At 45.4% G+C, this 27,861-nt stretch overlaps 2 protein-coding genes across 4 annotated transcripts; one reads left to right on the top strand and one right to left on the bottom strand.

Moving 5' to 3' along the window:
* Nucleotides 1-859: 859 nt before the first annotated feature.
* On the bottom strand, nt 860-24,832 carry LOC106593704 (5-azacytidine-induced protein 2). 3 transcript variants are annotated; one of them, XR_014392485.1, is made up of 9 exons: nt 24,597-24,832; nt 22,953-23,188; nt 19,780-19,896; nt 19,114-19,213; nt 16,930-17,063; nt 15,903-15,952; nt 11,240-11,370; nt 4,615-5,674; nt 860-4,553 (listed from the first exon to the last, which is right to left on the bottom strand). XR_014392485.1 is itself a non-coding variant. In XM_082975990.1 (8 exons), exons 2-8 carry the CDS (start codon nt 23,175-23,177, stop codon nt 5,235-5,237), a joined length of 1,197 nt encoding a protein of 398 aa, XP_082832116.1. In that variant the 5' UTR covers nt 23,178-23,210; nt 24,597-24,793; the 3' UTR covers nt 4,733-5,234. The 3 variants fall into 3 exon arrangements, 2 of the variants coding, with proteins under 2 accessions (XP_082832116.1, XP_082832117.1); XM_082975990.1 differs by lacking the exon at nt 860-4,553 and having other exon boundaries at nt 4,733-5,674; nt 22,953-23,210; nt 24,597-24,793; XM_082975991.1 differs by lacking the exons at nt 860-4,553; nt 24,597-24,832 and adding an exon at nt 23,482-23,629 and having other exon boundaries at nt 4,733-5,674.
* Nucleotides 24,800-27,861, top strand: LOC123743224 (zinc finger CW-type PWWP domain protein 2). The gene is made up of 6 exons (XM_045719371.2): nt 24,800-25,179; nt 25,501-25,848; nt 26,187-26,349; nt 26,632-26,758; nt 27,061-27,143; nt 27,353-27,861. The coding sequence occupies exons 2-6, from the start codon at nt 25,535-25,537 to the stop codon at nt 27,479-27,481; spliced, it is 816 nt and encodes a 271-aa protein (XP_045575327.1). The 5' UTR covers nt 24,800-25,179; nt 25,501-25,534; the 3' UTR covers nt 27,482-27,861.

The raw sequence follows: 27,861 nt of genomic DNA, 5'->3' as shown, positions 1-27,861 counted from the left end.
TATATTATTCATCCCTCATGGTAACAACAAAATGGGTAGAAATCCAAGGTGGGGTGAATACTTCTGATACCCACTGTACCTACAACAATGTGAAAAACTGGAAATCACAGCTAGCCAATCAACAGTATCCATGATAGAAGAACAAAGTGTATCTGAGCCAGTCAGTCTATAACTGAGATGTAGATGGTGGGGTTCTGATGCCGAGACACAATCTGATCTCATGTCGCTCATGTAAAACAACCGCTAGCTAAAAAATGATCATCCTGAATGAGAAATGACTAATATCATGGGACATAGAGTCTACTAGTTACAGCTTCATATGAATAATCCGTCTTTAGATTGCATGACTGTTTGAATGTTGAATAAGTACCGTATTGTTGGCAGTTCCACATCCACTACTCTCACTGGTTATATTACAGTACTTGGTATAACTGAAATAGGTCTCAGGGTTAGGACTGAAATAACCTGAATAACTACAGTATGTGTGATTGGGGTCACTTCCTGTATTTTATCATAGATACAGTTGCTCGACCTTTTCCCTGCTCTTCTCTGATGGAACTATTTTAGTCTACGAGACAGTCTCTCTCTCTCTCTCTGTGGGTTAACAAAAATGGCAATTCTTGCGCGTGCTGCTCTTCGGGTTGGTCAGTTATCCGTTACACAAAAATAGATGGTGAGTGAACGCCTTTATTCACACATTTTTTTTGGCAAATAGCGTGATCTTTATCCAACCTGTTTCTAACCAGTCAATAAATATTCCTCACTGGCAGTCCACAATATGTGTGTATCACAAAAAAACAAAAAAAAAACATGATTTAGAATCTTGTAAAGTTAAGAACACAGGATATGAAGTCGTGAGTTATGAACCAAAAGACATTCAATCATTTATTTAATTTAAATCATATTTACATAAAGCGGTAGGTTCTAAAATATAATCCTTATCTACTGTACATTGCATTGTGGTCTGCAAATCTTTTACAGGAGTGAGTATGAAACAACTGCTGTAAAAATAACATAGGTTTAAAAAAAATAAAAAATAAAAAATAGAAATAATCATTGATCACAATTGTAAAGGGACTGAAGGAGAAAATGGAGGTAAGAGAAATCCCTTTCACCATCGTGGCCCTTTTCCAGACAAGACAGAAGTCACATGACATTTCTAGATGATATTTGACTTTATATCCATGGAGAGGCTTCCTCTATATTAGGACGCCTCTTAAAAACACTGGAGTGAACTCAACTCAGCCCGGCAGAACACTTCAGAAACATACGATACGACTCTACATGTGGATCTCAGCACCTCCCAAACGGCACACTATCCCCTACATAGTCAACTACTTTTTGTTCACCGGGTAGTGCACTAATATAGAGAATAGGGGGCCAAATGTTGCGTGCCCCACTGACCTGGTGGATATCCATCTCACAGGAAACAAGACTGTACAGCTACTGCACACCAACTCTCATATGATTAAATATGCTTCCCATAACACACCTCTTTCATATATAGATATATATATATATATTATTGTATTGACATGGTTTTGGTGTAAAAGACAAGCCCTACTTCCATTGACTTCAAAACAGAATAGCTGAACCATAATACATTGGAAAAAAGTGAGTAATATAGAAAAAAAGATAGCTTTTGACGTGAAGATACCAGGTACGGTGTGGATTTGGCCTGTAAGCCCACCAGAACTTGATACCAGGTACGGTGTGGATTTGGGCTGTGAGCCCATCAGAACTTGATACCAGGTATGGTGTGGATTTGGGCTGTTAGCCCACCAGAACTTGATACCAGGTATGGTGTGGATTTGGCCTGTAAGCCCACCAGAACTTGATACCAGGTATGGTGTGGATTTGGGCTGTGAGCCCAGCAGAACTTGATACCAGGTATGGTGTGGATTTGGGCTGTGAGCCCACCAGAACTTGATACCAGGTATGGTGTGGATTTGGGCTGTGAGCCCACCAGAACTTCATACCAGGTATGGTGTGGATTTGGGCTGTGAGCCCATCAGAACTTGATACCAGGTATGGTGTGGATTTGGGCTGTAAGCCCACCAGAACTTGATACCAGGTATGGTGTGGATTTGGGCTGTGAGCCCATCAGAACTTGATACCAGGTATGGTGTGGATTTGGCCTGTAAGCCCACCAGAACTTGATACCAGGTATGGTGTGGATTTGGGCTGTTAGCCCACCAGAACTTGATACCAGGTATGGTGTGGATTTGGCCTGTAAGCCCACCAGAACTTGATACCAGGTATGGTGTGGATTTGGGCTGTGAGCCCAGCAGAACTTGATACCAGGTATGGTGTGGATTTGGGCTGTGAGCCCACCAGAACTTGATACCAGGTATGGTGTGGATTTGGGCTGTGAGCCCACCAGAACTTGATACCAGGTATGGTGTGGATTTGGGCTGTGAGCCCATCAGAACTTGATACCAGGTATGGTGTGGATTTGGGCTGTAAGCCCACCAGAACTTGATACCAGGTATGGTGTGGATTTGGGCTGTGAGCCCATCAGAACTTGATACCAGGTATGGTGTGGATTTGGGCTGTGAGCCCACCAGAACTTGATACCAGGTATGGTGTGGATTTGGGCTGTGAGCCCATCAGAACTTGATACCAGGTATGGTGTGGATTTGGGCTGTGAGCCCAGCAGAACTTGATACCAGGTATGGTGTGGATTTGGGCTGTAAGCCCAGCAGAACTTGATACCAGGTATGGTGTGGATTTGGGCTGTGAGCCCAGCAGAACTTGTAGGGAGCAGTACTGGGTTAAAGGCCTTTATATTTCAGGGGATTTCTGCAATGCTTATTTGCCATGATACACTATATACACACACAAAAGTATGTGGACAGCCCTTCAAATTAGTGGATTTCAGCCATTTCAGCCACACCCGCTGTTGACAGGTGTATAAAATCAAGCGCACAGCCATGCAAACTCCATAGACAAACATTGGCAGTAGAATGTCCTTACTGAAGAGCTCAGTGACTTTCAACGTGACACCGTCATAGGATGCCACCTTTCCAACAAGTCAGTTCGTAATTTCTGCCCTGCTAGAGCTGCTCCGGGTCAACTGTAAGTGCTGTTATTGTGAAGTGGAAATGTCTAGGAGCAACAACGGCTCAGCCGCTAAGTGGTAGACCACATAAGCTCACAGAACGGGACCGCCGAGTGCTGAACCGCGTAGCGCGTAAAAATCGTCTGTCCTCGGTAGCAACACTCACTACCGAGTTCCAAGCTGCCTCTGGAAGCAACGTCAGCACGATAACTGTTTGTCGGGAGCTTCATGAAATGGGTTTCCATGGCAGAGCAGCTGCACATAAGCCTAAAATCACCATGCGCAATGCCAAGCGTTGGCTGGAGTGGTGTAAAGCTCGCCGCCATTGGATTATGGAGCAGTGGAAACACGTTCTCTGGAGTGATGAATCACGCTTCGCCATCTGGCAGTCTGACGGAGGAATCTGGGTTTGGCGGATACCAGGATGTTACCAATAAAGTTAGGTGGAGAAGGAATAATGGTCTGGGGCTGTTTTTCATGGTTCGGGCCCCTCAGTTCCAGTGAAGGGAAATCTTAACACTACAGCATACAATGACATTCTAGACGATTCTGTGCTTCCAACTGTGGCAACAGTTTGGGGAAGGCCCTTTCCTGTTTCAGCATGACAATGCCCCCGTGCACAAAGCGAGGTCCATACAGAAATGGTTTGTCGAGGTCGGTGTGGAAGAACTTGACTGGCCTGCACAGAGCCCTGACCTCAACCCCATCGAACACCTTTGGGATGAATTGGAACGCCGACTGCAAGCCAGGCCTAATCGCCCAACATCAGTGCCCGACTTCACTAATGCTCTTGTGACTGAATGGAAGCAAGTCCCCTCAGCATTGTTCCAGCATCTAGTGGAAAGCCTTCCCAGAAGAGTGGAGGCTGTTATAGCAGCAAAGGGGGGGACCAACTCCATATTAATGCCCATGATTTTGGAATGAGATGTTCGAGGAGCAGGTGTCCACATACTGTTGGTAGTGTAATGTAAGTTGTACCAAATACAATACAAATTAGCCATCAGTATCTGAAACAACGGACAGATCAGCCTTGTTATGGGGTTTAGGACAAGGCAAGCTGTGTGGAGGTTTATACCTTGTGTTGTGTGGTTAAAAACAGCTTTTGGTGCTATTGGCCCAAACAGATTTTTAACCTTGTCAACCCAGGGAATCGATCCAGCAACCTTCCGGCTACTGGCCCAACGCTCTAACCGCTAGGCTACCTGCCGTCCCTCCACTCTAACCACTAGGCTACCTGCCGTCCCTCCACTCTAACCACTAGGCTACCTGCCGTCCCTCCACTCTAACCACTAGGCTACCTGCCGTCCCTCCACTCTAACCACTAGGCTACCTGCCGTCCCTCCACTCTAACCACTAGGCTACCTGCCGTCCCTCCACTCTAACCACTAGGCTACCCTGCCGTCCCTCCACTCTAACCACTAGGCTACCCTGCCGTCCCTCCACTCTAACCACTAGGCTACCTGCCGTCCCTCCACTCTAACCACTAGGCTACCTGCCTTCCCCCTCTAACCACTAGGCTACCTGCCGTCCCTCCACTCTAACCACTAGGCTACCTGCCTTGTGTTGTGTGATTGAAAACAGCTTCAGGTGCTACTGGGGGTATATATTCCAGTATCTGTTACAGCGCAGCTACACTATAACCTCTATATTATTAAGGACAGATACCGTAAGGATTGACTATATATCTTTATAATACATGACAAGGGGAACATGTAAAGAAGTCACATTTAAGGGGGGCTAAAATTGAAAAGCAGTCAGACTGTGGATTAGTTCACTACAGCTTTGAGCTCTAGTAAATACCAGTATGGATACACACACACACACACACACACACACACACACACACACACACACACACACACACACACACACACACACACACACACACACACGTCATAATCTGGCTGTCCAGACTCTCCATCATCTTTCCCTCTTGTGTGGATGAAATGTCCTTTCTCTGCCACCTGGTTCCCAGGGAGGGGAGTCATCAGTGTGTCTGGGCTGGGTCAGAGGGTAGCCCATCACAAGCTTCTCCTGTGGTTTGCTCTGTGGCTAGTTGAATCCTCCTGGAGCTAGTTCACCAGGCTGGAGAGTCCATAGGAGTTGTCTCCTCATCTTAAGGCAGGTTGGGTGTTGCACGGCAGGGCAGGCTTAGAGCCAGGGAGTCTCCACCTCAGTAGGGTGGGGGCTTGGCCCAGTCTCCATTAGGGCTTATGGGGGTACTACCCCTGGAGGAGTGGATGGGGCTGCCCTGGCTCAGACCCTGCCTTTGGCCCTCCCAGAAGAGGGCGTCGCTGGGTTTGGGCGGGGAGGGGAAGGACCAGGAGGAGTCATCTAGAGAGGCCTGGTTGAGAGGAGGAGGAGGCAGGAGGACAGGGCTGGTACTGTCCAGACCCAAGGCTCCAGGGTAGTGGCTGGACCAGGGACCGTTTGGCCAGTAGTCCTCCCTGAGACCCTCCAGAGCCGGGGGGCCCACGGGGGGCAGGCAGGGCCGGCCAGAGCTGGAGGGGACAGGGGGGGCGCTAGGGGCACGGGGCACGGACATGCGGACTGTTCGATGGTTCAGGTTCTTCTCCACATCGTCCAGGCACTGGACAGGGACAGTTGGTGCAGCTAGAGAGAAGGGCACAAACACTATTTATTTAACTTGACTGCTTCAAATCAGGTTGTCAGATAATTAGAATGTTTTACCTGGTTGTGTTCAGTAGACGTCAAACAGGAGGAAACATTTTGACACTGTTGTTTTGGTACTACCTGAACTGGTACAATGACACTAATTGTTGGCTTTCAGTTGCATTATGTTCTACTACGTTATGCCCTACTGAACAAGACCCAGTATTTAGCACCATCACCCTTGCCACCAACCCCAAAGCAGCACTCAAGAAAATAAATCCATTTCAACACACCAAAATCAAAAAAGCAACTCATCACACCTGACTGTTCATGAAGACCAGGGAACATTCATTAGGATCATTTCAGTTAGCGTGACTGGCTCTGGTAATCATTTCAGTTAGCGTGACTGGCTCTGGTAATCATTTCAGTTAGCGTGACTGGCTCTGGTAATCATTTCAGTTAGCGTGACTGGCTCTGGTAATCATTTCAGTTAGCGTGACTGGCTCTGGTAATCATTTCAGTTAGCGTGACTGGCTCTAGTAATCATTTCAGTTAGCGTGACTGGCTCTGCTCAGTAGCGGACTGGCAGTTCTCAGTTAGCGTGACTGGTTGTAGTAATCATTTCAGTTAGCGTGACTGGTTGTAGTAATCATTTCAGTTAGCGTGACTGGTTGTAGTAATCATTTCAGTTATCGTGACTGGTTGTAGTAATCATTTCAGTTAGCGTGACTGGTTGTAGTAATCATTTCAGTTAGTGTGACTGGTTGTAGTAATCATTTCAGTTAGTGTGACTGGTTGTAGTAACCATTTGGGCTCAATAATCAACTGTAAATGCTGTTGATTGATATCCGTTATCCTCTAAGTTGGATGAGTGCCAGGCTAATTAATTAAAGACTGTTCCTGTGTACCTTTAGGGATGTGTGGTTGGGTTGGGTGATGCTGAAAAGGAATTAGTAAACAGTGTGTGAATATAGTAGACAAAATATTTATTAAGAAATTATTTATCTTACATTCAGTCAGCATTTTAGTTTATTTTTCTCCTCTAGAAATCAAAGTGACAGACAGACATGTAGACAGACATGTAGACAGACAGGCAGACATGTAGACAGACAGACATGTAGACAGACAGACATGTAGACAGACAGACATGTAGACAGGCAGACAGACAGACATGTAGACAGGCAGACAGACATGTAGACAGACATGTAGACAGACAGACAGGCATGTAGACAGACAGGCAGACAGACATGTAGACAGGCAGACATGTAGACAGACAGGCAGAGTGCCAGACAGCCAGACAGGCAGAGCGCCAGAGCGACAGACAGGCAGAGCGCCAGAGCGACAGACAGGCAGAGCGACAGACAGGCAGAGCGACAGAGCGACAGACAGGCAGAGCGCCAGAGCGACAGACAGGCAGAGCGACAGACAGGCAGAGCGACAGACAGGCAGAGCGACAGAGCGACAGACAGGCAGAGCGCCAGAGCGACAGACAGGCAGAGCGACAGACAGGCAGAGCGACAGACAGGCAGAGTGACATACAGGCAGAGCGACAGACAGCCAGACAGGCAGAGCGACAGACAGGCAGATCGACAGATGAACAGACCGACAGACAGAAGAACAGCCATACAGACAGGCAGAGCGACAGACAGGCAGAGCGACAGACAGAAGAACAGCCAGGCAGAGGGACAGCCATGCAGACAGGCAGAGGGACAGCCATGCAGACAGGCAGAGGGACAGCCAGGCAGAGCAACAGAACGACTGACAGACAAACAGCCATGCAGACACGCAGAGCGACAGACAGATGAACAGACCGACAGACAGAACAGCCATGCAGACAGGCAGAGCGACAGACAGATGAACAGACCGACAGACAGAACAGCCATGCAGACAGGCAGAGCGACAGACAGGCAGACACTGTAGTTTCCAGAGGCTGTATAGCTAATTGGGCTGAGTAGTGTGAGGAGAGACAGAGTGAGAATCACACCTCTGACGTTCCCTTCAGAACTAGACAGGCTTCAGAAACACACACAGGCCTGATTACGGCTTTTAGAGAGATGCATCCCTGAGATAACATGGCTTAGAAAAATATTTCAAGAGAATAGACATTTCTTTCTATGTAAAGAGAGTCAGAGCAGTTCAGTCAAACAGCTTACACACACACACACACACACACACACACACACACACACACACACACACACACACACACACACACACACACACACACACACACACACACACACACACACACACACACACACACACTCTTTAATATGCAGCACAAACACATGCAACATTAGACACACACATCATTGGTTTTCTATCCAATCATCATGTTGAGCGGATAATAATAAAGTTTAAATGAGAGTTCCTCTGTGTTTGATGGAAGAGCAGGAGGGAGAGAGAGAGAAACAGTCTCATGAGAGTTTCCATTTGAATAAAAGTGATTCCGTAGGAAGAACCGCCGACGAATACAGATGCTCAGTGTCTTTGAATAAATACATCTCTCCCTTTTTCTCTCTCATCTACAAAACAGGATTAGTCTGGGATATTCACTACAATAAATATATTTGCTCTTTATATTTCATTCTAATTTACACCTCTTGTTTGGTCCCCTGTTCCACAAAGAGAATAGTAACCTACTAAATCTCTTGTTTGGTCCTCTGTTCCACAAAGAGAATAGTAACCTACTAAATCTCTTGTTTGGTCCTCTGTTCCACAAAGAGAATAGTAACCTACTAAATCTCTTGTTTGGTTCTCTGTTCCACAAAGAGAATAGTAACCTACTAAATCTCTTGTTTGGTCCTCTGTTCCACAAAGAGAATAGTAACCTACTAAATCTCTTGTTTGGTCCTCTGTTCCACAAAGAGAATAGTAACCTACTAAATCTCTTGTTTGGTCCTCTGTTCCACAAAGAGAATAGTAACCTACTAAATCTCTTGTTTGGTCCTCTGTTCCACAAAGAGAATAGTAACCTACTAAATCTCTTGTTTGGTCTTCTGTTCCACAAAGAGAATAGTAACCTACTAAATCTCTTGTTTGGTCCTCTGTTCCACAAAGAGAATAGTAACCTACTAAATCTCTTGTTTGGTCTTCTGTTCCACAAAGAGAATAGTAACCTACTAAATCTCTTGTTTGGTCCTCTGTTCCACAAAGACAATAGTAACCTACTAAATCTCTTGTTTGGTCTTCTGTTCCACAAAGAGAATAGTAACCTACTAAATCTCTTGTTTGGTCCTCTGTTCCACAAAGAGAATAGTAACCTACTAAATCTCTTGTTTGGTCCTCTGTTCCACAAAGAGAATAGTAACCTACTAAATCTCTTGTTTGGTCTTCTGTTCCACAAAGACAATAGCAACAAACTAAATCTCTTGTTTGGTCTTCTGTTCCACAAAGACAATAGCAACAAACTACATCTCTTCAGGGAAGAAAAACATCAGAACAGGAAAGAGAGATAGCTTTAATATCATCATATATCCTCTACCATTGTAGTGCTATGATAATAGCTGGGCTCTCTTTCTCCACCGAGCCTCCAGTAGAATCCCTCTTTCTCCACCTAGCCTCCAGTAGAATCCCTCTTTCTCCACCTAGCCTCCAGTAGAATCCCTCTTTCTCCACCTAGCCTCCAGTAGAATCCCTCTTTCTCCACCTAGCCTCCAGTAGAATCCCTCTTTCTCCACCTAGCCTCCAGTAGTATCCCTCTTTCTCCACCTAGCCTCCAGTAGAATCCCTCTTTCTCCACCTAGCCTCCAGTAGACTCATCAACAACTTTTATTTTGAAAGATTCCTTGTTGATGGCATGTTGTTTTGCGATGTGTGAAAAGACAGGTTGGATTTAGTTATCACTCCGAGAGAAGGGGGAACTCATGAGATGTTGACAAGGGAACTTGAAGAGAAAACATTCATTTCTCTACACTAAATAAGAAGTAGCAGTACGTCAGAAAATCTGCTCTTTAGTCTTTAGTCTGAGGCCCTCTCCCTCATACACAGGGATTCTGTTAATGAGGAGGGCACATTATCCTGGACTGTTCAGATAGAAATACATTACCTAGAAAATACACACATCTCTGCCATGTAGTATAGGGGATCAAGCCAGCTCAAGACATTTCTGTCTGCAACCTTCCAGAATGTCTGCTGAAAGAGCCTCAGCCAGGACTTACCTTGTCTGTTAGCTGCGGTTTGTAACTCACCTCATCTGTTAGCTGCGGTTTGTAACTCACCTCATCTGTTAGCTGCTAGCTGTGGTTTGTAACTCACCTCGTCTGTTAGCTGCTAGCTGTGGTTTGTAACTCGCCTCGTCTGTTAGCTGCTAGCTGTGGTTTGTAACTCGCCTCGTCTGTTAGCTGCTAGCTGTGGTTTGTAACTCACCTCATCTGTTAGCTGCTAGCTGTGGTTTGTAACTCACCTCGTCTGTTAGCTGCTAGCTGTGGTTTGTAACTCACCTCGTCTGTTAGCTGCTAGCTGTGGTTTGTAACTCACCTCGTCTGTTAGCTGCTAGCTGTGGTTTGTAACTCGCCTCGTCTGTTAGCTGCTAGCTGTGGTTCATAACTCACCTCATCTGTTAGCTGCTAGCTGTGGTTTATAACTCGCCTCGTCTGTTAGCTGTGGTTTGTAACTCGCCTCGTCTGTTAGCTGTGGTTTGTAACTCACCTCGTCTGTTAGCTGCTAGCTGTGGTTTGTAACTCGCCTCGTCTGTTAGCTGTGGTTTGTAACTCGCCTCGTCTGTTAGCTGTGGTTTGTAACTCACCTCGTCTGTTAGCTGCTAGCTGTGGTTTGTAACTCGCCTCGTCTGTTAGCTGTGGTTTGTAACTCGCCTCATCTGTTAGCTGCCAGCTGTGGTTTGTAACTCGCCTCGTCTGTTAGCTGTGGTTTGTAACTCGCCTCGTCTGTTAGCTGCTAGCTGTGGTTTGTAACGCGCCTCGTCTGTTAGCTGTGGTTTGTAACTCACCTCGTCTGTGAGCTGCTAGCTGTGGTTTGTAACTCGCCTCGTCTGTTAGCTGCTAGCTGTGGTTTGTAACTCGCCTCGTCTGTTAGATGCTAGCTGTGGTTTGTAACTCACGTCGTCTGTTAGCTGCTAGCTGTGGTTTGTAACTCACCTCGTCTGCTAGCTGTGGTTTATAACTCACCTCGTCTGTTAGCTGCTAGCTGTGGTTTATAACTCACCACGTCTGTTAGCTGCTAGCTGTGGTTTATAACTCACCTCGTCTGCTAGCTGTGGTTTATAACTCACCTCGTCTGCTAGCTGTGGTTTGTAACTCACCTCGTCTGTTAGCTGCTAGCTGTGGTTTGTAACTCACCTCGTCTGTTCGCTGCTAGCTGTGGTTTGTAACTCAACTCGTCTGTTAGCTGTGGTTTGTAACTCGCCTCGTCTGTTAGCTGCTAGCTGTGGTTTGTAACTCACCTCGTCTGTTATCTGTGGTTTGTAACTCACCTCGTCTGTTAGCTGTGGTTTGTAACTCACCTCGTCTGCTAGCTGTGGTTTATAACTCACCTCGTCTGTTAGCTGCTAGCTGTGGTTTATAACTCGCCTCGTCTGTTAGCTGCTAGCTGTGGTTTATAACTCACCTCGTCTGTTAGCTGCTAGCTGTGGTTTGTCTCCGAGCTTCTTCATCAGGTCAGACTGTTGTTTCAACACAGAGTGTAGAGAGGAGATCTCAGTGGCCAGGGCCTCATAGGACTGTAGAACTGCCTTATCGCTGTAAAATAACAATACAATACTACAATGAGACAAGACTACAGGACAACACTCCTACATTCATCTACTGGACTATTTCCATTTGCACAATACATACTTAAATCAGGACAGGAATACACAGATGACTATTTTTATATTTGTGAAAACAGTAATGCTGCCACTTTCCGCTGCTCCAAGCAATTCCATAATATTAAAATAAATAAATAAATGTATAATTGTTAATAGAAGAAAAATCCTTCAACATTTTACATTAACGGAAAGACCTAAATGCATATTTTAGATTATAGAGTCAAGATGCACAAGACAAGATGTTTTGAACATCAAAAAGGGAGTTAGAGACGTGATGTTGGTGGCAGCACCTGTAAGACTGCCTTGTAGAGGAGCACAGATCTCATGAACATGTTGACTAAACCGGACTCAGCAGAGAGAGAGACCACGGGATAAAAAAAAAAAACATCTACAGTGGTACTGATTTTCTACAGAATTATAATATATTTATTTGCCAAGTGCTTTTCAAACGTTACACTTAAAAAAAGATACTTGGGCTTAAAAAAAAAATTCTCTGTTATATTCACAGGATGGAGAAGGAATTGTTTCAGCCAGGCACCTGTTTGGGGTGATAAAAGACGATTACTTCGTTTCTCCATGAATGAAACGCTGGGTCTGTAGCGCCAACTAGTGGACATAATAATGTACTGGAGGTCTACTCCACGTTCCCAAATTAGATCAAATCCCTTTGTACTTGTCAAACGCTCCTGATGCAACAGCTGTAGTGGACTTTACAGGGAAATACTTCTTCACCAGCCATTTCAAAAACATGCAGAGTTTAAGTATGAAACATTTGCTGAATAAAAAATGGAAATAGTAACACAATAAAATAACAATAACGAGACTATATACAAGGAGTACTGGTACAGAGTCACTGTGCAGGGGTACCAGGTAGTAATGAGACTATATACAAGGAGTACCAGTACAGAGTCACTGTGCAGGGGTACCAGGTAGTAATGAGACTATATACAAGGAGTACCAGTACAGAGTCACTGTGCAGGGGTACCAGGTAGTAATGAGACTATATACAAGGAGTACCAGTACAGAGTCACTGTGCAGGGGTACCAGGTAGTAATGAGACTATATACAAGGAGTACCAGTACAGAGTCACTGTGCAGGGGTACGAGGTAGTAATGAGACTATATACAAGGAGTACCAGTACAGAGTCACTGTGCAGGGGTACCAGGTAGTTGAGGTAATATGTACATGTCGGTGGGGGTAAAAGTGTCTTGGCAATCAGGATAGATAATAAACAGAGTAGCCGCAACGTATGTGAAGAGTGTGAAAGAGTGAGTGTATATAGAGCCAGTGAGTGTGTATAGAGCCAGTGAGTGTAGATAGAGCCAGTGAGTGTAGATAGAGCCAGTGAGTGTAGATAGAGCCAGTGAGTGTAGATAGAGCCAGTGAGTGTATGATAGAGCCAGTGAGTCCAGTGAGTGTAGATAGAGCCAGTGAGTGTATAGAGCCAGTGAGTGTAGATAGAGCCAGTGAGTGTAGATAGAGCCAGTGAGTGTAGATAGAGCCAGTGAGTGTAGATAGAGCCAGTGAGTGTATATAGAGCCAGTGAGTGTATATAGAGCCAGTGAGTGTAGATAGAGCCAGTGAGTGTATATAGAGCCAGTGAGTGTATATAGAGCCAGTGAGTCCAGTGAGTGTATATAGAGCCAGTGAGTGTATATAGAGCCAGTGAGTCCAGTGAGTGTATATAGAGCCAGTGAGTGTATATAGAGCCAGTGAGTCCAGTGAGTGTAGATAGAGCCAGTGAGTGTATATTACATTTACGTCATTTAGCAGACGCTCTTATCCAGAGCGACTTACAAAATGGTGCATTCACCTTATGATATCCAGTGGAGTATATAGAGCCAGTGAGTCCAGTGAGTGTATATAGAGCCAGTGAGTCCAGTGAGTGTATATAGAGCCAGTGAGTGTATATAGATCCAGTGAGTGTATATAGATCCAGTGAGTCCAGTGAGTGTATATAGAGCCAGTGAGTGTATATAGAGCCAGTGAGTGTATATAGAGCCAGTGAGTGTATATAGAGCCAGTGAGTCCAGTGAGTGTATATAGAGCCAGTGAGTGTATATAGAGCCAGTGAGTGTATATAGAGCCAGTGAGGCCAGTGAGTGTGTATAGAGCCAGTGAGTGTGTATAGAGCCAGTGAGTGTGTATAGAGCCAGTGAGTGTGTATAGAGCCAGTGAGTGTATATAGAGCCAGTGAGTGTATATAGAGCCAGTGAGTGTGTATAGAGCCAGTGAGTCCAGTGAGTGTATATAGAGCCAGTGAGTGTATATAGAGCCAGTGATTCCAGTGAGTGTATATAGAGCCAGTGAGTGTATATAGAGCCAGTGAGTGTATATAGAGCCAGTGAGTCCAGTGAGTGTATATAGAGTCAGTGAGTTTATATAGAGCCGTGAGTGTACAACGAGCCAGTGAGTGTATATAGAGCCAGTGAGTGTATATAGAGCCAGTGAGGCCAGTGAGTGTGTATAGAGCCAGTGAGTGTGTGTAAAGCCAGTGAGTGTGTATAGAGCCAGTGAGTGTATATAGAGCCAGTGAGTGTATATAGAGCCAGTGGGTGTGTATAGAGCCAGTGAGGCCAGTGAGTGTATATAGAGCCAGTGAGTGTATATAGAGCCAGTGAGTGTGTATAGAGCCAGTGAGTCCAGTGAGTGTATATAGAGCCAGTGAGTCCAGTGAGTATATATAGAGCCAGTGAGTGTATATAGAGCCAGTGAGTCCAGTGAGTGTATATAGAGCCAGTGAGTCCAGTGAGTGTATATAGAGCCAGTGAGTGTATATAGAGCCAGTGAGTGTGTATAGAGCCAGTGAGTCCAGTGAGTGTATATAGAGCCAGTGAGTGTATATAGAGCCAGTGAGTCCAGTGAGTGTATATAGAGCCAGTGAGTCCAGTGAGTGTATATAGAGCCAGTGAGTGTATATAGAGCCAGTGAGGCCAGTGAGTGTGTATAGAGCCAGTGAGTGTGTATAGAGCCAGTGAATGTATATAGAGCCAGTGAGTGTATATAGAGCCAGTGAGTGTATATAGAGCCAGTGAGTGTATATAGAGCCAGTGAGTGTATATAGAGCCAGTGAGGCCAGTGAGTGTGTATAGAGCCAGTGAGTGTGTATAGAGCCAGTGAGTGTGTATAGAGCCAGTGAGTGTGTATAGAGCCAGTGAGTCCAGTGAGTGTGTATAGAGCCAGTGAGTGTGTATAGAGCCAGTGAGTGTGTATAGAGCCAGTGAGTGTGTATAGAGCCAGTGAGTGTGTATAGAGCCAGTGAGTCCAGTGAGTGTGTATAGAGCCAGTGAGTCCAGTGAGTGTGTATAGAGCCAGTGAGTGTATATAGAGCCAGTGAGTGTATATAGAGCCAGTGAGTCCAGTGAGTGTATATAGAGCCAGTGAGTGTATATAGAGCCAGTGAGTGTGTATAGAGCCAGTGAGTCCAGTGAGTGTGTATAGAGCCAGTGAGTGTGTATAGAGCCAGTGAGTGTGTATAGAGCCAGTGAGTGTGTATAGAGCCAGTGAGTCCAGTGAGTGTGTATAGAGCCAGTGAGTCCAGTGAGTGTGTATAGAGCCAGTGAGTCCAGTGAGTGTGTATAGAGCCAGTGAGTCCAGTGAGTGTATATAGAGCCAGTGAGTGTGTATAGAGCCAGTGAGTCCAGTGAGTGTATATAGAGCCAGTGAGTGTGTATAGAGCCAGTGAGTCCAGTGAGTGTGTATAGAGCCAGTGAGTGTATATAGAGCCAGTGAGTGTGTATAGAGCCAGTGAGTGTATATAGAGCCAGTGAGTGTGTATAGAGCCAGTGAGTCCAGTGAGTGTGTATAGAGCCAGTGAGTGTATATAGAGCCAGTGAGTGTATATAGAGCCAGTGAGTCCAGTGAGTGTGTATAGAGCCAGTGAGTGTATATAGAGCCAGTGAGTGTGTGTTTAGAGCCAGTGAGTGTGTGTATAGAGCCAGTGAGTGTGTGTATAGAGCCAGTGAGTGTGTGTATAGAGCCAGTGAGTGTGTGTATAGAGCCAGTGAGTGTGTGTATAGAGCCAGTGAGTGTGTGTATAGAGCCAGTGAGTGTGTATAGAGCCAGTGAGTGTGTATAGAGCCAGTGAAAGCGAGATAAGATATTAGTGTTTATCAGCATGGGGACAACTGGCAGAGTTTGTTGTTTTGCAACAACTGATGCCTTGAATTTCTGTGGCATGTATCCTAGTCTATTCTAGTACGATCCGTCTATCTGAGTGGCATGTCCCAGTACTCAGACGAGTTTCTCATTGAAAGTGAAACCCTGTTGCTAGGTAAACTACAGACATAGATCTACCTGGCTCTGAGGTAAACAAAGCTTTGTCTCCATCTGGTGGCTGGTGTATGGCATCTACACTATGACAGGTGTTTCAAAATGGGGCTAATTTCTGCTTCAAATTTATTTAGTGAGATCTTTCCCTGGCGTCAAACCTGAAGAAGTATTCTGAGGAGATGAAGGACATACCTGGGGTTAGACTCCACGTGATTCTGGTCACAGTTCGTTCCAGAAGAATCCTAGGACGAGGAGAACATCAAAAGGGTTAGAAATTAAACCCTAGGAAAAGAGAGTCGTTTACAGACCATGTCTGGAAACGAAAGCCCAGCAAACTACACTGGCATTCTGGTTGCTCCACGATGTGTCTTCATGGACCTCAAAACAAAGGTTTTGGGTCCAACAGACCTTCACCGTGTGTTTTGGGTCCAACAGATCTTCACCGTGTGTTTGGGTCCAACAGACCTTCACCGTGTGTTTTGGGTCCAACAGACCTTCACCGTGTGTTTTGGGTCCAACAGACCTTCACCGTGTGTTTTGGGTCCAACAGACCTTCACCGTGTGTTTTGGGTCCAACAGACCTTCACCGTGTGTTTTGGGTCCAACAGACCTTCACCGTGTGTTTTGGGTCCAACAGACCTTCACCGTGTGTTTGGGGTCAACAGACCTTCACCGTGTGTTTGGGGTCAACAGACCTTCACCGTGTGTTTGGGTCAACAGACCTTCACCGTGTGTTTAAGTCAACAGACCTTCACCGTGTGTTTGGGTCAACAGACCTTCACCGTGTGTTTGGGTCCAACAGACCTTCACCGTGTGTTTTGGGTCCAACAGACCTTCACCGTGTGTTTAAGTCAACAGACCTTCACCGTGTGTTTGGGGTCAACAGACCTTCACCGTGTGTTTGGGTCAACAGACCTTCACCGTGTGTTTGGGTCAACAGACCTTCACCGTGTGTTTGGGTCAACAGACCTTCACCGTGTGTTTGGGTCAACAGACCTTCACCGTGTGTTTGGGGTCAACAGACCTTCACCGTGTGTTTGGGTCAACAGACCTTCACCGTGTGTTTGGGGTCAACAGACCTTCACCGTGTGTTTTGGGTCCAACAGACCTTCACCGTGTGTTTAAGTCAACAGACCTTCACCGTGTGTTTGGGTCAACAGACCTTCACCAGGACTTTTGTGAATGAAACACTTGCAGTTATATATCCCCATAGTCTTACCTCACAGTGTTCCTGCAGTCGGTGCTTCTCCAGAGTCATCCTCTCCAACTCCTCCTGCAGAGTATGGATCTTCAGTTCACTGTTGATCCTGTCCACCTGCCAGTAGTCCTGAGTACTGGTTAGAGACTTCATCACTACGGAGGGAGAGAACACACACACACACACACACGGTTAGAATACACTCTGTCACTTCTGGGTCATGTGACATCAGTCCCCATCAGTACTTCTTTAACTCTAGCTTGTCTGGGAGAAACATTCAACATCAGGGTAGAGAGAGGTGAACAGTGAACACTCCAGCTTGTCTGTGGGATAGTGGGCACATTGGGAGTTGAGCTTCTAGACTCAGTGTAAAGTCATAGGCATTAACTGTCCCTTGGACATTAGGGACAATCCTGGTCATTACACCTTGGCTGAGCGTAAAGGAAAGTCCCTGCCTGGTCATGATGACTCTGCCTGTCAGTCTGTTGGTGAGACTAAGGGGAAAACCTGGTAATGATACTGTCCCTTGGCTGAGGTTCAGTCCCTGGTCATTAAAGTACCTTGGCTGAGGTTAAGTCCCTGGTTGTTAAAGTACCTTGGCTGAGGTTCAGTCCCTGGTCATTAAAGTACCTTGGCTGAGGTTCAGTCCCTGGTCATTAAAGTACCTTGGCTGAGGTTAAGTCCCTGGTCGTTAAAGTACCTTGGCTGAGGTTCAGTCCCTGGTCGTTAAAGTACCTTGGCTGAGGTTAAGTCCCTGGTTGTTAAAGTACCTTGGCTGAGGTTAAGTCCCTGGTCATTAAAGTACCTTGGCTGAGGTTAAGTCCCTGGTTGTTAAAGTACCTTGGCTGAGGTTAAGTCCCTGGTTGTTAAAGTACCTTGGCTGAGGTTAAGTCCCTGGTCGTTAAAGTACCTTGGCTGAGGTTAAGTCCCTGGTCGTTAAAGTACCTTGGCTGAGGTTAAGTCCCTGGTCATTAAAGTACCTTGGCTGAGGTTCAGTCCCTGGTCATTAAAGTACCTTGGCTGAGGTTCAGTCCCTGGTCATTAAAGTACCTTGGCTGAGGTTAAGTCCCTGGTCGTTAAAGTACCTTGGCTGAGGTTCAGTCCCTGGTCGTTAAAGTACCTTGGCTGAGGTTAAGTCCCTGGTTGTTAAAGTACCTTGGCTGAGGTTAAGTCCCTGGTCATTAAAGTACCTTGGCTGAGGTTAAGTCCCTGGTTGTTAAAGTACCTTGGCTGAGGTTAAGTCCCTGGTCGTTAAAGTACCTTGGCTGAGGTTAAGTCCCTGGTCGTTAAAGTACCTTGGCTGAGGTTCAGTCCCTGGTCGTTAAAGTACCTTGGCTGAGGTTAAGTCCCTGGTCGTTAAAGTACCTTGGCTGAGGTTAAGTCCCTGGTCATTAAAGTACCTTGGCTGAGGTTAAGTCCCTGGTCGTTAAAGTACCTTGGCTGAGGTTAAGTCCCTGGTTGTTAAAGTACCTTGGCTGAGGTTAAGTCCCTGGTCGTTAAAGTACCTTGGCTGAGGTTAAGTCCCTGGTCATTAAAGTACCTTGGCTGAGGTTAAGTCCCTGGTCGTTAAAGTACCTTGGCTGAGGTTAAGTCCCTGGTCGTTAAAGTACCTTGGCTGAGGTTAAGTCCCTGGTCGTTAAAGTACCTTGGCTGAGGTTAAGTCCCTGGTCGTTAAAGTACCTTGGCTGAGGTTAAGTCCCTGGTCGTTAAAGTACCTTGGCTGAGGTTCAGTCCCTGGTCATTAAAGTACCTTGGCTGAGGTTAAGTCCCTGGTCATTAAAGTACCTTGGCTGAGGTTAAGTCCCTGGTCGTTAAAGTACCTTGGCTGAGGTTAAGTCCCTGGTCGTTAAAGTACCTTGGCTGAGGTTAAGTCCCTGGTCGTTAAAGTACCTTGGCTGAGGTTAAGTCCCTGGTCGTTAAAGTACCTTGGCTGAGGTTCAGTCCCTGGTCATTAAAGTACCTTGGCTGAGGTTCAGTCCCTGGTCATTAAAGTACCTTGGCTGAGGTTAAGTCCCTGGTCGTTAAAGTACCTTGGCTGAGGTTAAGTCCCTGGTCGTTAAAGTACCTTGGCTGAGGTTAAGTCCCTGGTCGTTAAAGTACCTTGGCTGAGGTTAAGTCCCTGGTCGTTAAAGTACCTTGGCTGAGGTTAAGTCCCTGGTCGTTAAAGTACCTTGGCTGAGGTTCAGTCCCTGGTCATTAAAGTACCTTGGCTGGTCTCCATCTCAGTCTTTAACTGCAGCAGCTCCATCTCTTTGGCCTGCAGCTGCTCATTCAGAAGCCTCTCTGACTCACTCTTCTCCCTCTTCTAGAGAAACACAGTTAAAGAAAGAGAGACATGAGAAAGAGTAAAAGAGGAAGAGTCAGTGAAGCAGGAGAAGAGACAGTTACAAAAAGACAGGATAACGAGAGGAAGAGTCAGTGAAGCAGGATGAGATACTGTTTCTGGACCTAGTGGACTGTCCACGCCAGCTGGACCTAGTGGACTGTCCACGCCAGCTGGACCTAGTGGACTGTCCACGCCAGCTGGACCTAGTGGACTGTCCACGCCAGCTGGACCTAGTGGACTGTACACGCCAGCTGGACCTAGTGGACTGTACACGCCAGCTGGACCTAGTGGACTGTCCACGCCAGCTGGACCTAGTGGACTGTCCACGCCAGCTGGACCTAGTGGACTGTACACACCAGCTGGACCTAGTGGACTGTCCACACCAGCTGGACCTAGTGGACTGTACATACCAGCTGGACCTAGTGGACTGTCCACACCAGCTGGACCTAGTGGACTGTACACACCAGCTGGACCTAGTGGACTGTACACACCAGCTGGACCTAGTGGACTGTACACACCAGCTGGACCTAGTGGACTGTACATACCAGTTTATTAAGCTCCAGTTGCAGGTCCTCCTTTTCCATGTAGATGCCACGGTAGGCACTGAAGGCCTTGTTGACGTACTGGGGTCCTTCAGGGGAAGGAGCTTCAGGTCTGAACAGCTACAGGTTACAACACAGCTACAGGTTACAACACAGCTACAGGTTACAACACAGCTACAGGTTACAACACAGCTACAGGTTACAACACAGCTACAGGTTACAACCACACGTCATCAGTTACAACACAGCTACAGGTTACAACACAGCTACAGGTTACAAACACAGCTACAGGTTACAACACAGCTACAGGTTACAAACACAGCTACAGGTTACAGCCACACATCATCAGTTACATCACAGCTACAGGTTACAGCCACACATCATCAGTTACAACACAGCTACAGGTTACAACACACAACTACAGGTTACAACACAGCTACAGGTTACAACACAGCTACAGGTTACAACTCAGCTACAGGTTACAACTCAGCTACAGGTTAAAACACACAGCTACAGGTTACAACACAGCTATAGGTTACAACACAGCTACAGGTTACAACCACACGTCATCAGTTACAACACAGCTACAGGTTACAACACAGCTACAGGTTATAACTCAGCTACAGGTTACAACACAGCTACAGGTTACAACCACACGTCATCAGTTACAACACAGCTACAGGTTACAACACAGCTACAGGTTACAAACACAGCTACAGGTTACAACACAGCTACAGGTTACAAACACAGCTACAGGTTACAGCCACACATCATCAGTTACATCACAGCTACAGGTTACAGCCACACATCATCAGTTACAACACAGCTACAGGTTACAACACACAACTACAGGTTACAACACAGCTACAGGTTACAACACAGCTACAGGTTACAACTCAGCTACAGGTTACAACTCAGCTACAGGTTACAACACACAGCTACAGGTTACAACACACAGCTACAGGTTACAACACAGCTATAGGTTACAACACAGCTACAGGTTACAACCACACGTCATCAGTTACAACACAGCTACAGGTTACAACACAGCTACAGGTTATAACTCAGCTACAGGTTACAACCACACGTCATCAGTTACAACTCAGCTACAGGTTACAACTCAGCTACAGGTTACAACTCAGCTACAGGTTACAACACAGCTACAGGTTACAACACAGCTACAGGTTACAACACAGCTACAGGTTACAACCACATCATCAGTTACAACACAGCTACAGGTTACAACTCAGCTACAGGTTACAACACAGCTACAGGTTACAACCACACATCATCAGTTACAACACAGCTACAGGTTACAACACAGCTACAGGTTACAACACAGCTAAAGGTTACAGCACACATCATCAGTTACAACACAGCTACAGGTTACAAACACAGCTACAGGTTACAGCCACACATCATCAGTTACATCACAGCTACAGGTTACAGCCACACATAATCAGTTACAACACAGCTACAGGTTACAACTCAGCTACAGGTTACAACACAGCTACAGGTTACAACCACACATCATCAGTTACAACACAGCTACAGGTTACAACACAGCTACAGGTTACAACACAGCTAAAGGTTACAGCACACATCATCAGTTACAACACAGCTACAGGTTACAAACACAGCTACAGGTTACAGCCACACATCATCAGTTACATCACAGCTACAGGTTACAGCCACACATCATCAGTTACAACACAGCTACAGGTTACAACACAGCTACATGTTACAACACAGCTACAGGTTACAACACACAGCTACAGGTTACAACACAGCTACAGGTTACAACACAGCTACAGGTTACAACCACACGTCATCAGTTACAACCACACGTCATCAGTTACAACACAGCTACAGGTTACAACACAGCTACAGGTTATAACTCAGCTACAGGTTACAACCACACGTCATCAGTTACAACTCAGCTACAGGTTACAACTCAGCTACAGGTTACAACTCAGCTACAGGTTACAACTCAGCTACAGGTTACAACTCAGCTACAGGTTACAACACAGCTACAGGTTACAACACAGCTACAGGTTACAACCACATCATCAGTTACAACACAGCTACAGGTTACAACTCAGCTACAGGTTACAACACAGCTACAGGTTACAACCACACATCATCAGTTACAACACAGCTACAGGTTACAACACAGCTACAGGTTATAACTCGGCTACAGGTTACAATCACACGTCATCAGTTACAACTCAGCTACAGGTTACAACTCAGCTACAGGTTACAACACAGCTACAGGTTACAACACACAGCTACAGGTTACAACACACAGCTACAGGTTACAACACACAGCTACAGGTTACAACACACAGCTACAGGTTACAACCACACATCATCAGTTACAACCACACGTCATCAGTTACAACACAGCTACAGGTTACAACACATCTACAGGTTATAACTCAGCTACAGGTTACAACACAGCTACAGGTTACAACTCAGCTACAGGTTACAACTCAGCTACAGGTTACAACTCAGCTACAGGTTACAACACAGCTACAGGTTACAACACAGCTACAGGTTACAACCACACATCATCAGTTACAACACAGCTACAGGTTACAACCACACGTCATCAGTTACAACACAGCTACAGGTTACAACCACACGTCATCAGTTACAACTCAGCTACAGGTTACAACTCAGCTACAGGTTACAACACAGCTACAGGTTACAACACAGCTACAGGTTACAACACAGCTACAGGTGACAACACAGCTACAGGTGACAACACAGCTACAGGTGACAACACAAGCCTCTACAAGAACAGGATGACCTCAACACATTGATAAGTGACAATGTTTTACTGTGAGAACAGCCCCTGATAATAGAGCTAGATGTACTTCGACCATCTGAGGTTTTATCTGTCCCCCCCTAGATGTACTTTGACCATCTGAGGTTTTATCTGTCCCCCCCTAGATGTACTTTGACCATCTGAGGTTTTATCTGTCCCCCCCAAAAAAAATCAATGACCCTATCGGGATAATAAAGTTGTATTTTACTGCTACTGCTGAGAACTTACTTTCTGTATCAAGGTGTGCATGTATGAAGTTAGAGCAGAGTAGGTTTATTACCAACATATTTTGGGTGCTGAGTCAGCTGACTGTTGTGTCTTAATGAAGCCCCTCCCCATCCTGTACCTTATCTTCCAGTTGTTTAACTCTCTTCCTCAGCAGTGTGTTCTCTCTCTCCGTGTCTCTCAGCCTCTTCTTGATGTCCTCGTATGCTGTGACCAAGGCAAAGTGGGAGGCTACAGACTCATCCCCGGCACACACGGACACGGGGCTCTCCCCTGCTCCACCGTACGCCGTCTCATGCTTCAGAATGCAGATATCATCCTCCACTGCCTCCATGCCAAGCTCCATGCCAGACCGAGCTAGTAGAGAGCAGAGGTAGACCTGAGGAGTCAGTTATACACAACTAAGACAATACAATAATGCCAAGCTCCATGCCAGACCGAGCTAGTAGAGAGCAGAGGTAGACCTGAGGAGTCAGTTATACACAACTAAGACAATACAATAATACCAAGCTCCATGCCAGACCGAGCTAGTAGAGAGCAGAGGTAGACCTGAGGAGTCAGTTATACACAACTAAGACAATACAATGATGTCATGAGTTTGACATAGAGTTGCATATATTTGGGAACAAATGTATTTATTTCCAGCATACTTTAGAATGACAATCGTTGTGTGCCATGCCAGTTGTGCTACAAGTCCAGGATTGAGATTCTAGCGATGAGTTGACTTCACTCTTTGAAAATGCAGCGAAAAGGTCAAAAATAAATAGGAGGAGCCGTTCGAACTCCGTCAATAGGAGGAGCGGGTCGAACTCCGTCAATAGGAGGAGCGGGTCGAACTCCGTCAATAGGAGGAGCGGGTCGAACTCCGTCAATAGGAGGAGCGGGTCGAACTCCGTCAATAGGAGGAGCGGGTCGAACTCCGTCAATAGGAGGAGCGGGTCGAACTCCTTCAATAGGAGGAGCGGGTCGAACTCCTTCAATAGGAGGAGCGGGTCGAACTCAGTCAATAGGAGGAGCGGGTCGAACTCAGTCAATAGGAGGAGCGGGTCGAACTCAGTCAATAGGAGGAGCGGGTCGAACTCCGTCAATAGGAGGAGCGGGTCGAACTCCGTCAATAGGAGGAGCGGGTCGAACTCCGTCAATAGGAGGAGCGGGTTGAACTCCTATCTCATTCTTATCTTAGCCATAACAAGCTGCGGTGGGCTTGGCTGCTTGAGCAAGACACCACGATAACCAGCTCTGGGACACAACATCGGGAGTCTGTGTGTTGGTTGGATTCCCAACATCCTGACGGTGTGTCTCAATGTTACACGATAACGGAAGTGAGAGCTCACTGTTGCGTCAAAGAGAAACCAAAACCAATGTTGTATGTCATGACACTTGTTGAAATCAATCTGTTATTGAAACGATTAGTTCAAACCATAATCAATTATTACCTGTTAAAACAATTAGTAAATATATCAGGTTGTCATAAAATAAACACGTCCCTTTCCACCACACCAGGAAACAAATCAAAACATCAGCATTTCGAAGGACGTTAGCATAGCTAGTTAGCAACTCGGGACAGGCCATTATTCAATATGGATCAACCCTAACTAAAGACTGATGTGTTATCTAGCGTGCTAAATTGGTCATCTGGACCTTACAACTGTGAGCCAGTTTGCGATGACAGTCTTATAGCTGTTAGCTGGCAGCTAAACGATACAAGAATACGCAACCAGCTGATGATCAATTGATACTAGCTAGCCGCGTTAGCTTATTTTACCTGGTTGATGTTGTTTTCGACGATATCACGTTGTGTATCTATCGAGCATGGTTTGGTACCAATTTACAGGACGACTGTGATGCCAAAATATAGCTCTGTTGTAAATCGTTATTTTAGATGTTTTCGATATAAAATACATTTGTGGTTAAACATGAACCAGGAAACATCCACCGTCTTGTGAAATGTCACTTTCAAAACTTCCGGGGTGATGTGATTTTCAAAATAAAAGCCCCGACGTCATCCTCGACTTTAAAAAACGATTAATCTGGTTGTAGCTAAATATGTTACTCGGATGAATACTATAATATTTGAAAAGCTTCCAAACTATGGGTTAGAGATTATAGAAACAATATCATGTGTATTCATACTATTTTGTTATGACATGAACAGCATTTCTGGTCTCGGGCTTCTACTGACCTCTCCTCCGCAAAGTTTGATACTCGATTCTTTTGCCTGTCCGGGTAGCTAGCAAAATGCTAAATTAGCGAGCTAGCTTGCTAAATTCGCTAGTAGTAGTGATACACATTAGCGATTCAATCTGTGTAAGGTTAAATACATTTATTCGGGGATAGCTAGCCAGCCAGTAAGTAACTATCAATATATTTTGAAACGACTTGAACGAAGAGGGACGTTAGCTAGGCGCTAATAAGAAGGATTTTATCCAAAGCTAGAATGTTGTTAGCCAGCTAGCTAACGTTAGCTAGAATCATGACGATCTAAATGTGTGGATCGTTAGCAAAGGCCATTCATTCATAGTCTAGCTAGTAACTCAGTATATGAAAAAATATTTGCTAGCAAGTAGACTTGGCAAATACATTATAGACCGCTGACGCTAATTATTTATTTTCTCTATGACAATATCAGATGGGCTAGCTAGCCAATATGTTTGTGTTTGCATGTTTAGGTCAGCCAAGATCGCTCAGTTCAGCTGTAAAAAAATGAGTCTTCTTCCAGACCTGAATGCCAATGAGGATGAAACATCCTACTATGCAGACAAGACCTGGGTCCAGTGCGAGTCTCCCAGATGCCTGAAGTGGAGACTGGTACCAAAGGGTGATGAAGCGGTGGCTGAGCTGGACCATGGCAAGTCCTGGCACTGTCATATGAACCCAGACCCTCTCTTCAGCCACTGCAGCATCCCTCAGGGCCCTTTCCCCAAGAACTCCCAGTTGAAGGAACATGGCCTGAAGGTTGTGTACTCCCTGCTTCCTGTCGGGAGCCTGGTGCTGGTGAAAGCATGCAACTGGCCATGGTACGGGATGGTTGGCAGTTGGTGCTTATGTGTCGGTTTCTAGGACTCAGATCAAGGCTAGGCCTGAAAGGGCTTTTTAGTCCAGAAATAGGTTTCATCTAGTTCCATAAAAACAGGCACTAACCCTAGACCTGAAAGGGCTTTTTAGTCCAGAAATAGGTTTCATCTAGTTCCATAAAAACAGGCACTAACCCTAGGCCTGAAAGGGCTTTTTAGTCCAGAAATAGGTTTCATCTAGTTCCATGAAAACCGTCCCTTAGCCACTACAGTTAGTTCTATTGAATTCATCCATACCAGTCTCAGATAAAGCGTTAACTAATCATTGTTGCTCTCTCCAGGTGGCCAGCCATTCTAAGTCCAGACCCCAACGTGGAGGAGTATGTGAGGCTGGACAGCGAGGGTTATGTGGAGCACTACCATGTTGAGTTCCTGGGGAAACCTCACACCAGATACTGGGCTGCTACCAAGCATGTAGAACTCTACGACACCTCCTTCACTAAAGTATGTATCTTTTTCTTTGTGTGCCAGCTTAATGTTAGTTAGTGAAGGCGAATAGAGATGAAAGATTCAGTGATATGACGAGACATACTCTATCTTGGAGGGAATGAAAAACATTTGAAACATTTTGAGCTGTTTTTTCCAGACACAGATTTAGCCTGGTCCTAAACTAGAATAAAACCTCTCAATGGAGAATCTCTAATAAAAATGTTTTATTTTTATTTTATTCCAAAACTAGGCTTAATCTGTGTCTGAGAAACAAAATAAAAGTGTTTTCCGGCATAGCCCAAATGCAGGAACCTGCGAGGTGCTATGAGGAAGTCGTATGAGGTGGCGATGGAGGAGGTGGCTAAGGTCATGGAGATGGGATGTGAGGAGAGACTGCAGATCAGCCACTTCCAGCCTCAGGAATGTGAGTAGACTTACATCTGAATAACTGCATTAATAGTCTCTGAGGTACTGTCACCTGACCACTGTCTTTTTGAACATGTTGCATTTGTTCTTTAATTGTCAGAATTGTCCCAGAATTGGGTTCTAATGTTTCATATTTGAAGTAAGTTTAATATTTGAAATAGGTTTCATATTTGAAATAGGCAGAAAAATACATTCAGATATATGGAGATGGTGCCATGCTGTTGTTCAAATAGTTCTGTGGTGATAATGTGTTGATTCTGTGTTGCATGATGTGACCCCTGTGACTGTGTGTCAGTGCAGTGTTGAGTCAGGCTCAGAGGTTAATGCATGCTATTGAGAGGATGCTCAGACAATGCTCCAACCAGCAGGACAACCAGAGCAAGGTAGACACATTTGGGTTCTAGTAACTTCTGTATTTTACTAACAATCTCCTGGGTATCCAGTATCCAGTGCTATTAGAATGTTTCTGCAGACAACAACCCAAAAAATGTGACACTGTACATACATCAATGATTGACTATTTTGAATGAGATAAATGATGACGCTGTGTTGTATTTGGCTACGTGTTCTGTGTGTATTGATGTTGTGACAGCGGGACCAGATGATTAGGATGTGGGACGACAGCATCGAGGAGGACGGAGACACTCTGATCATAGAAGGTTTCAGGTTTGACAGCGCTGCCTGTCTGGAAGACCTGATGACTGCAGGAACCAAGAAATAAGATATTTTTTAAACAAGATATTTTTTAAACAAGATATTTCCAGAGAGTTTTTCTTAAAGACATGTTAATCCTTTCCCCTTTAAAGTGCTTTATATTTATGATATTTATTTGAAATGTTATATTGTTGTAAAATATTTGATACTGTGGTCTTTGTTGAAGAAAATATACATTGTGGTGACTGGCATTATAAAGAAGCCTTCAACCTCACTACAGTCTTCTCTGTTTGGCCCGTTTGTTAAATCTCTCACCGTGTTCATTTATTCTCAAGTTGTCATTTTATGTTATTGCTATATTGTTATTCCAGTGCAATACGGCTGCATGTTGTATTCCTCATGCTGTTTACAGTTCAGAGAATGTAAGAAATAAACATTGGTATCAGA

The sequence above is a fragment of the Salmo salar genome, chromosome 05, assembly GCF_965601325.2.
Source record: "Salmo salar chromosome 05, fSalSal1, whole genome shotgun sequence".
Lineage (NCBI taxonomy): Eukaryota > Metazoa > Chordata > Actinopteri > Salmoniformes > Salmonidae > Salmo > Salmo salar.
This window is presented reverse-complemented; position numbering and strand designations above follow the sequence as displayed.

What these genes read in the sequence shown, in the direction of transcription:
- LOC106593704 (XM_082975990.1), bottom strand. Translation starts at nt 23,177, where the DNA reads ATGGAGCTTGGCATGGAGGCAGTGGAGGATGATATCTGCATTCTGAAG. An exon ending in GACTGCAGGAACACTGTGAG is followed by an intron (nt 15,953 to 16,929) that starts GTAAGACTATGG and finishes TCCTCGTCCTAG; the next exon opens with GATTCTTCTGGAACGAACTG. An exon ending in CACGTGGAGTCTAACCCCAG is followed by an intron (nt 11,371 to 15,902) that starts GTATGTCCTTCA and finishes GTTATTTTACAG; the next exon opens with CGATAAGGCAGTTCTACAGT.
- LOC123743224 (XM_045719371.2), top strand. Translation starts at nt 25,535, where the DNA reads ATGAGTCTTCTTCCAGACCTGAATGCCAATGAGGATGAAACATCCTAC. An exon ending in ACGACACCTCCTTCACTAAA is followed by an intron (nt 26,350 to 26,631) that starts GTATGTATCTTT and finishes TTTCCGGCATAG; the next exon opens with CCCAAATGCAGGAACCTGCG. An exon ending in CCACTTCCAGCCTCAGGAAT is followed by an intron (nt 26,759 to 27,060) that starts GTGAGTAGACTT and finishes GTGTCAGTGCAG; the next exon opens with TGTTGAGTCAGGCTCAGAGG.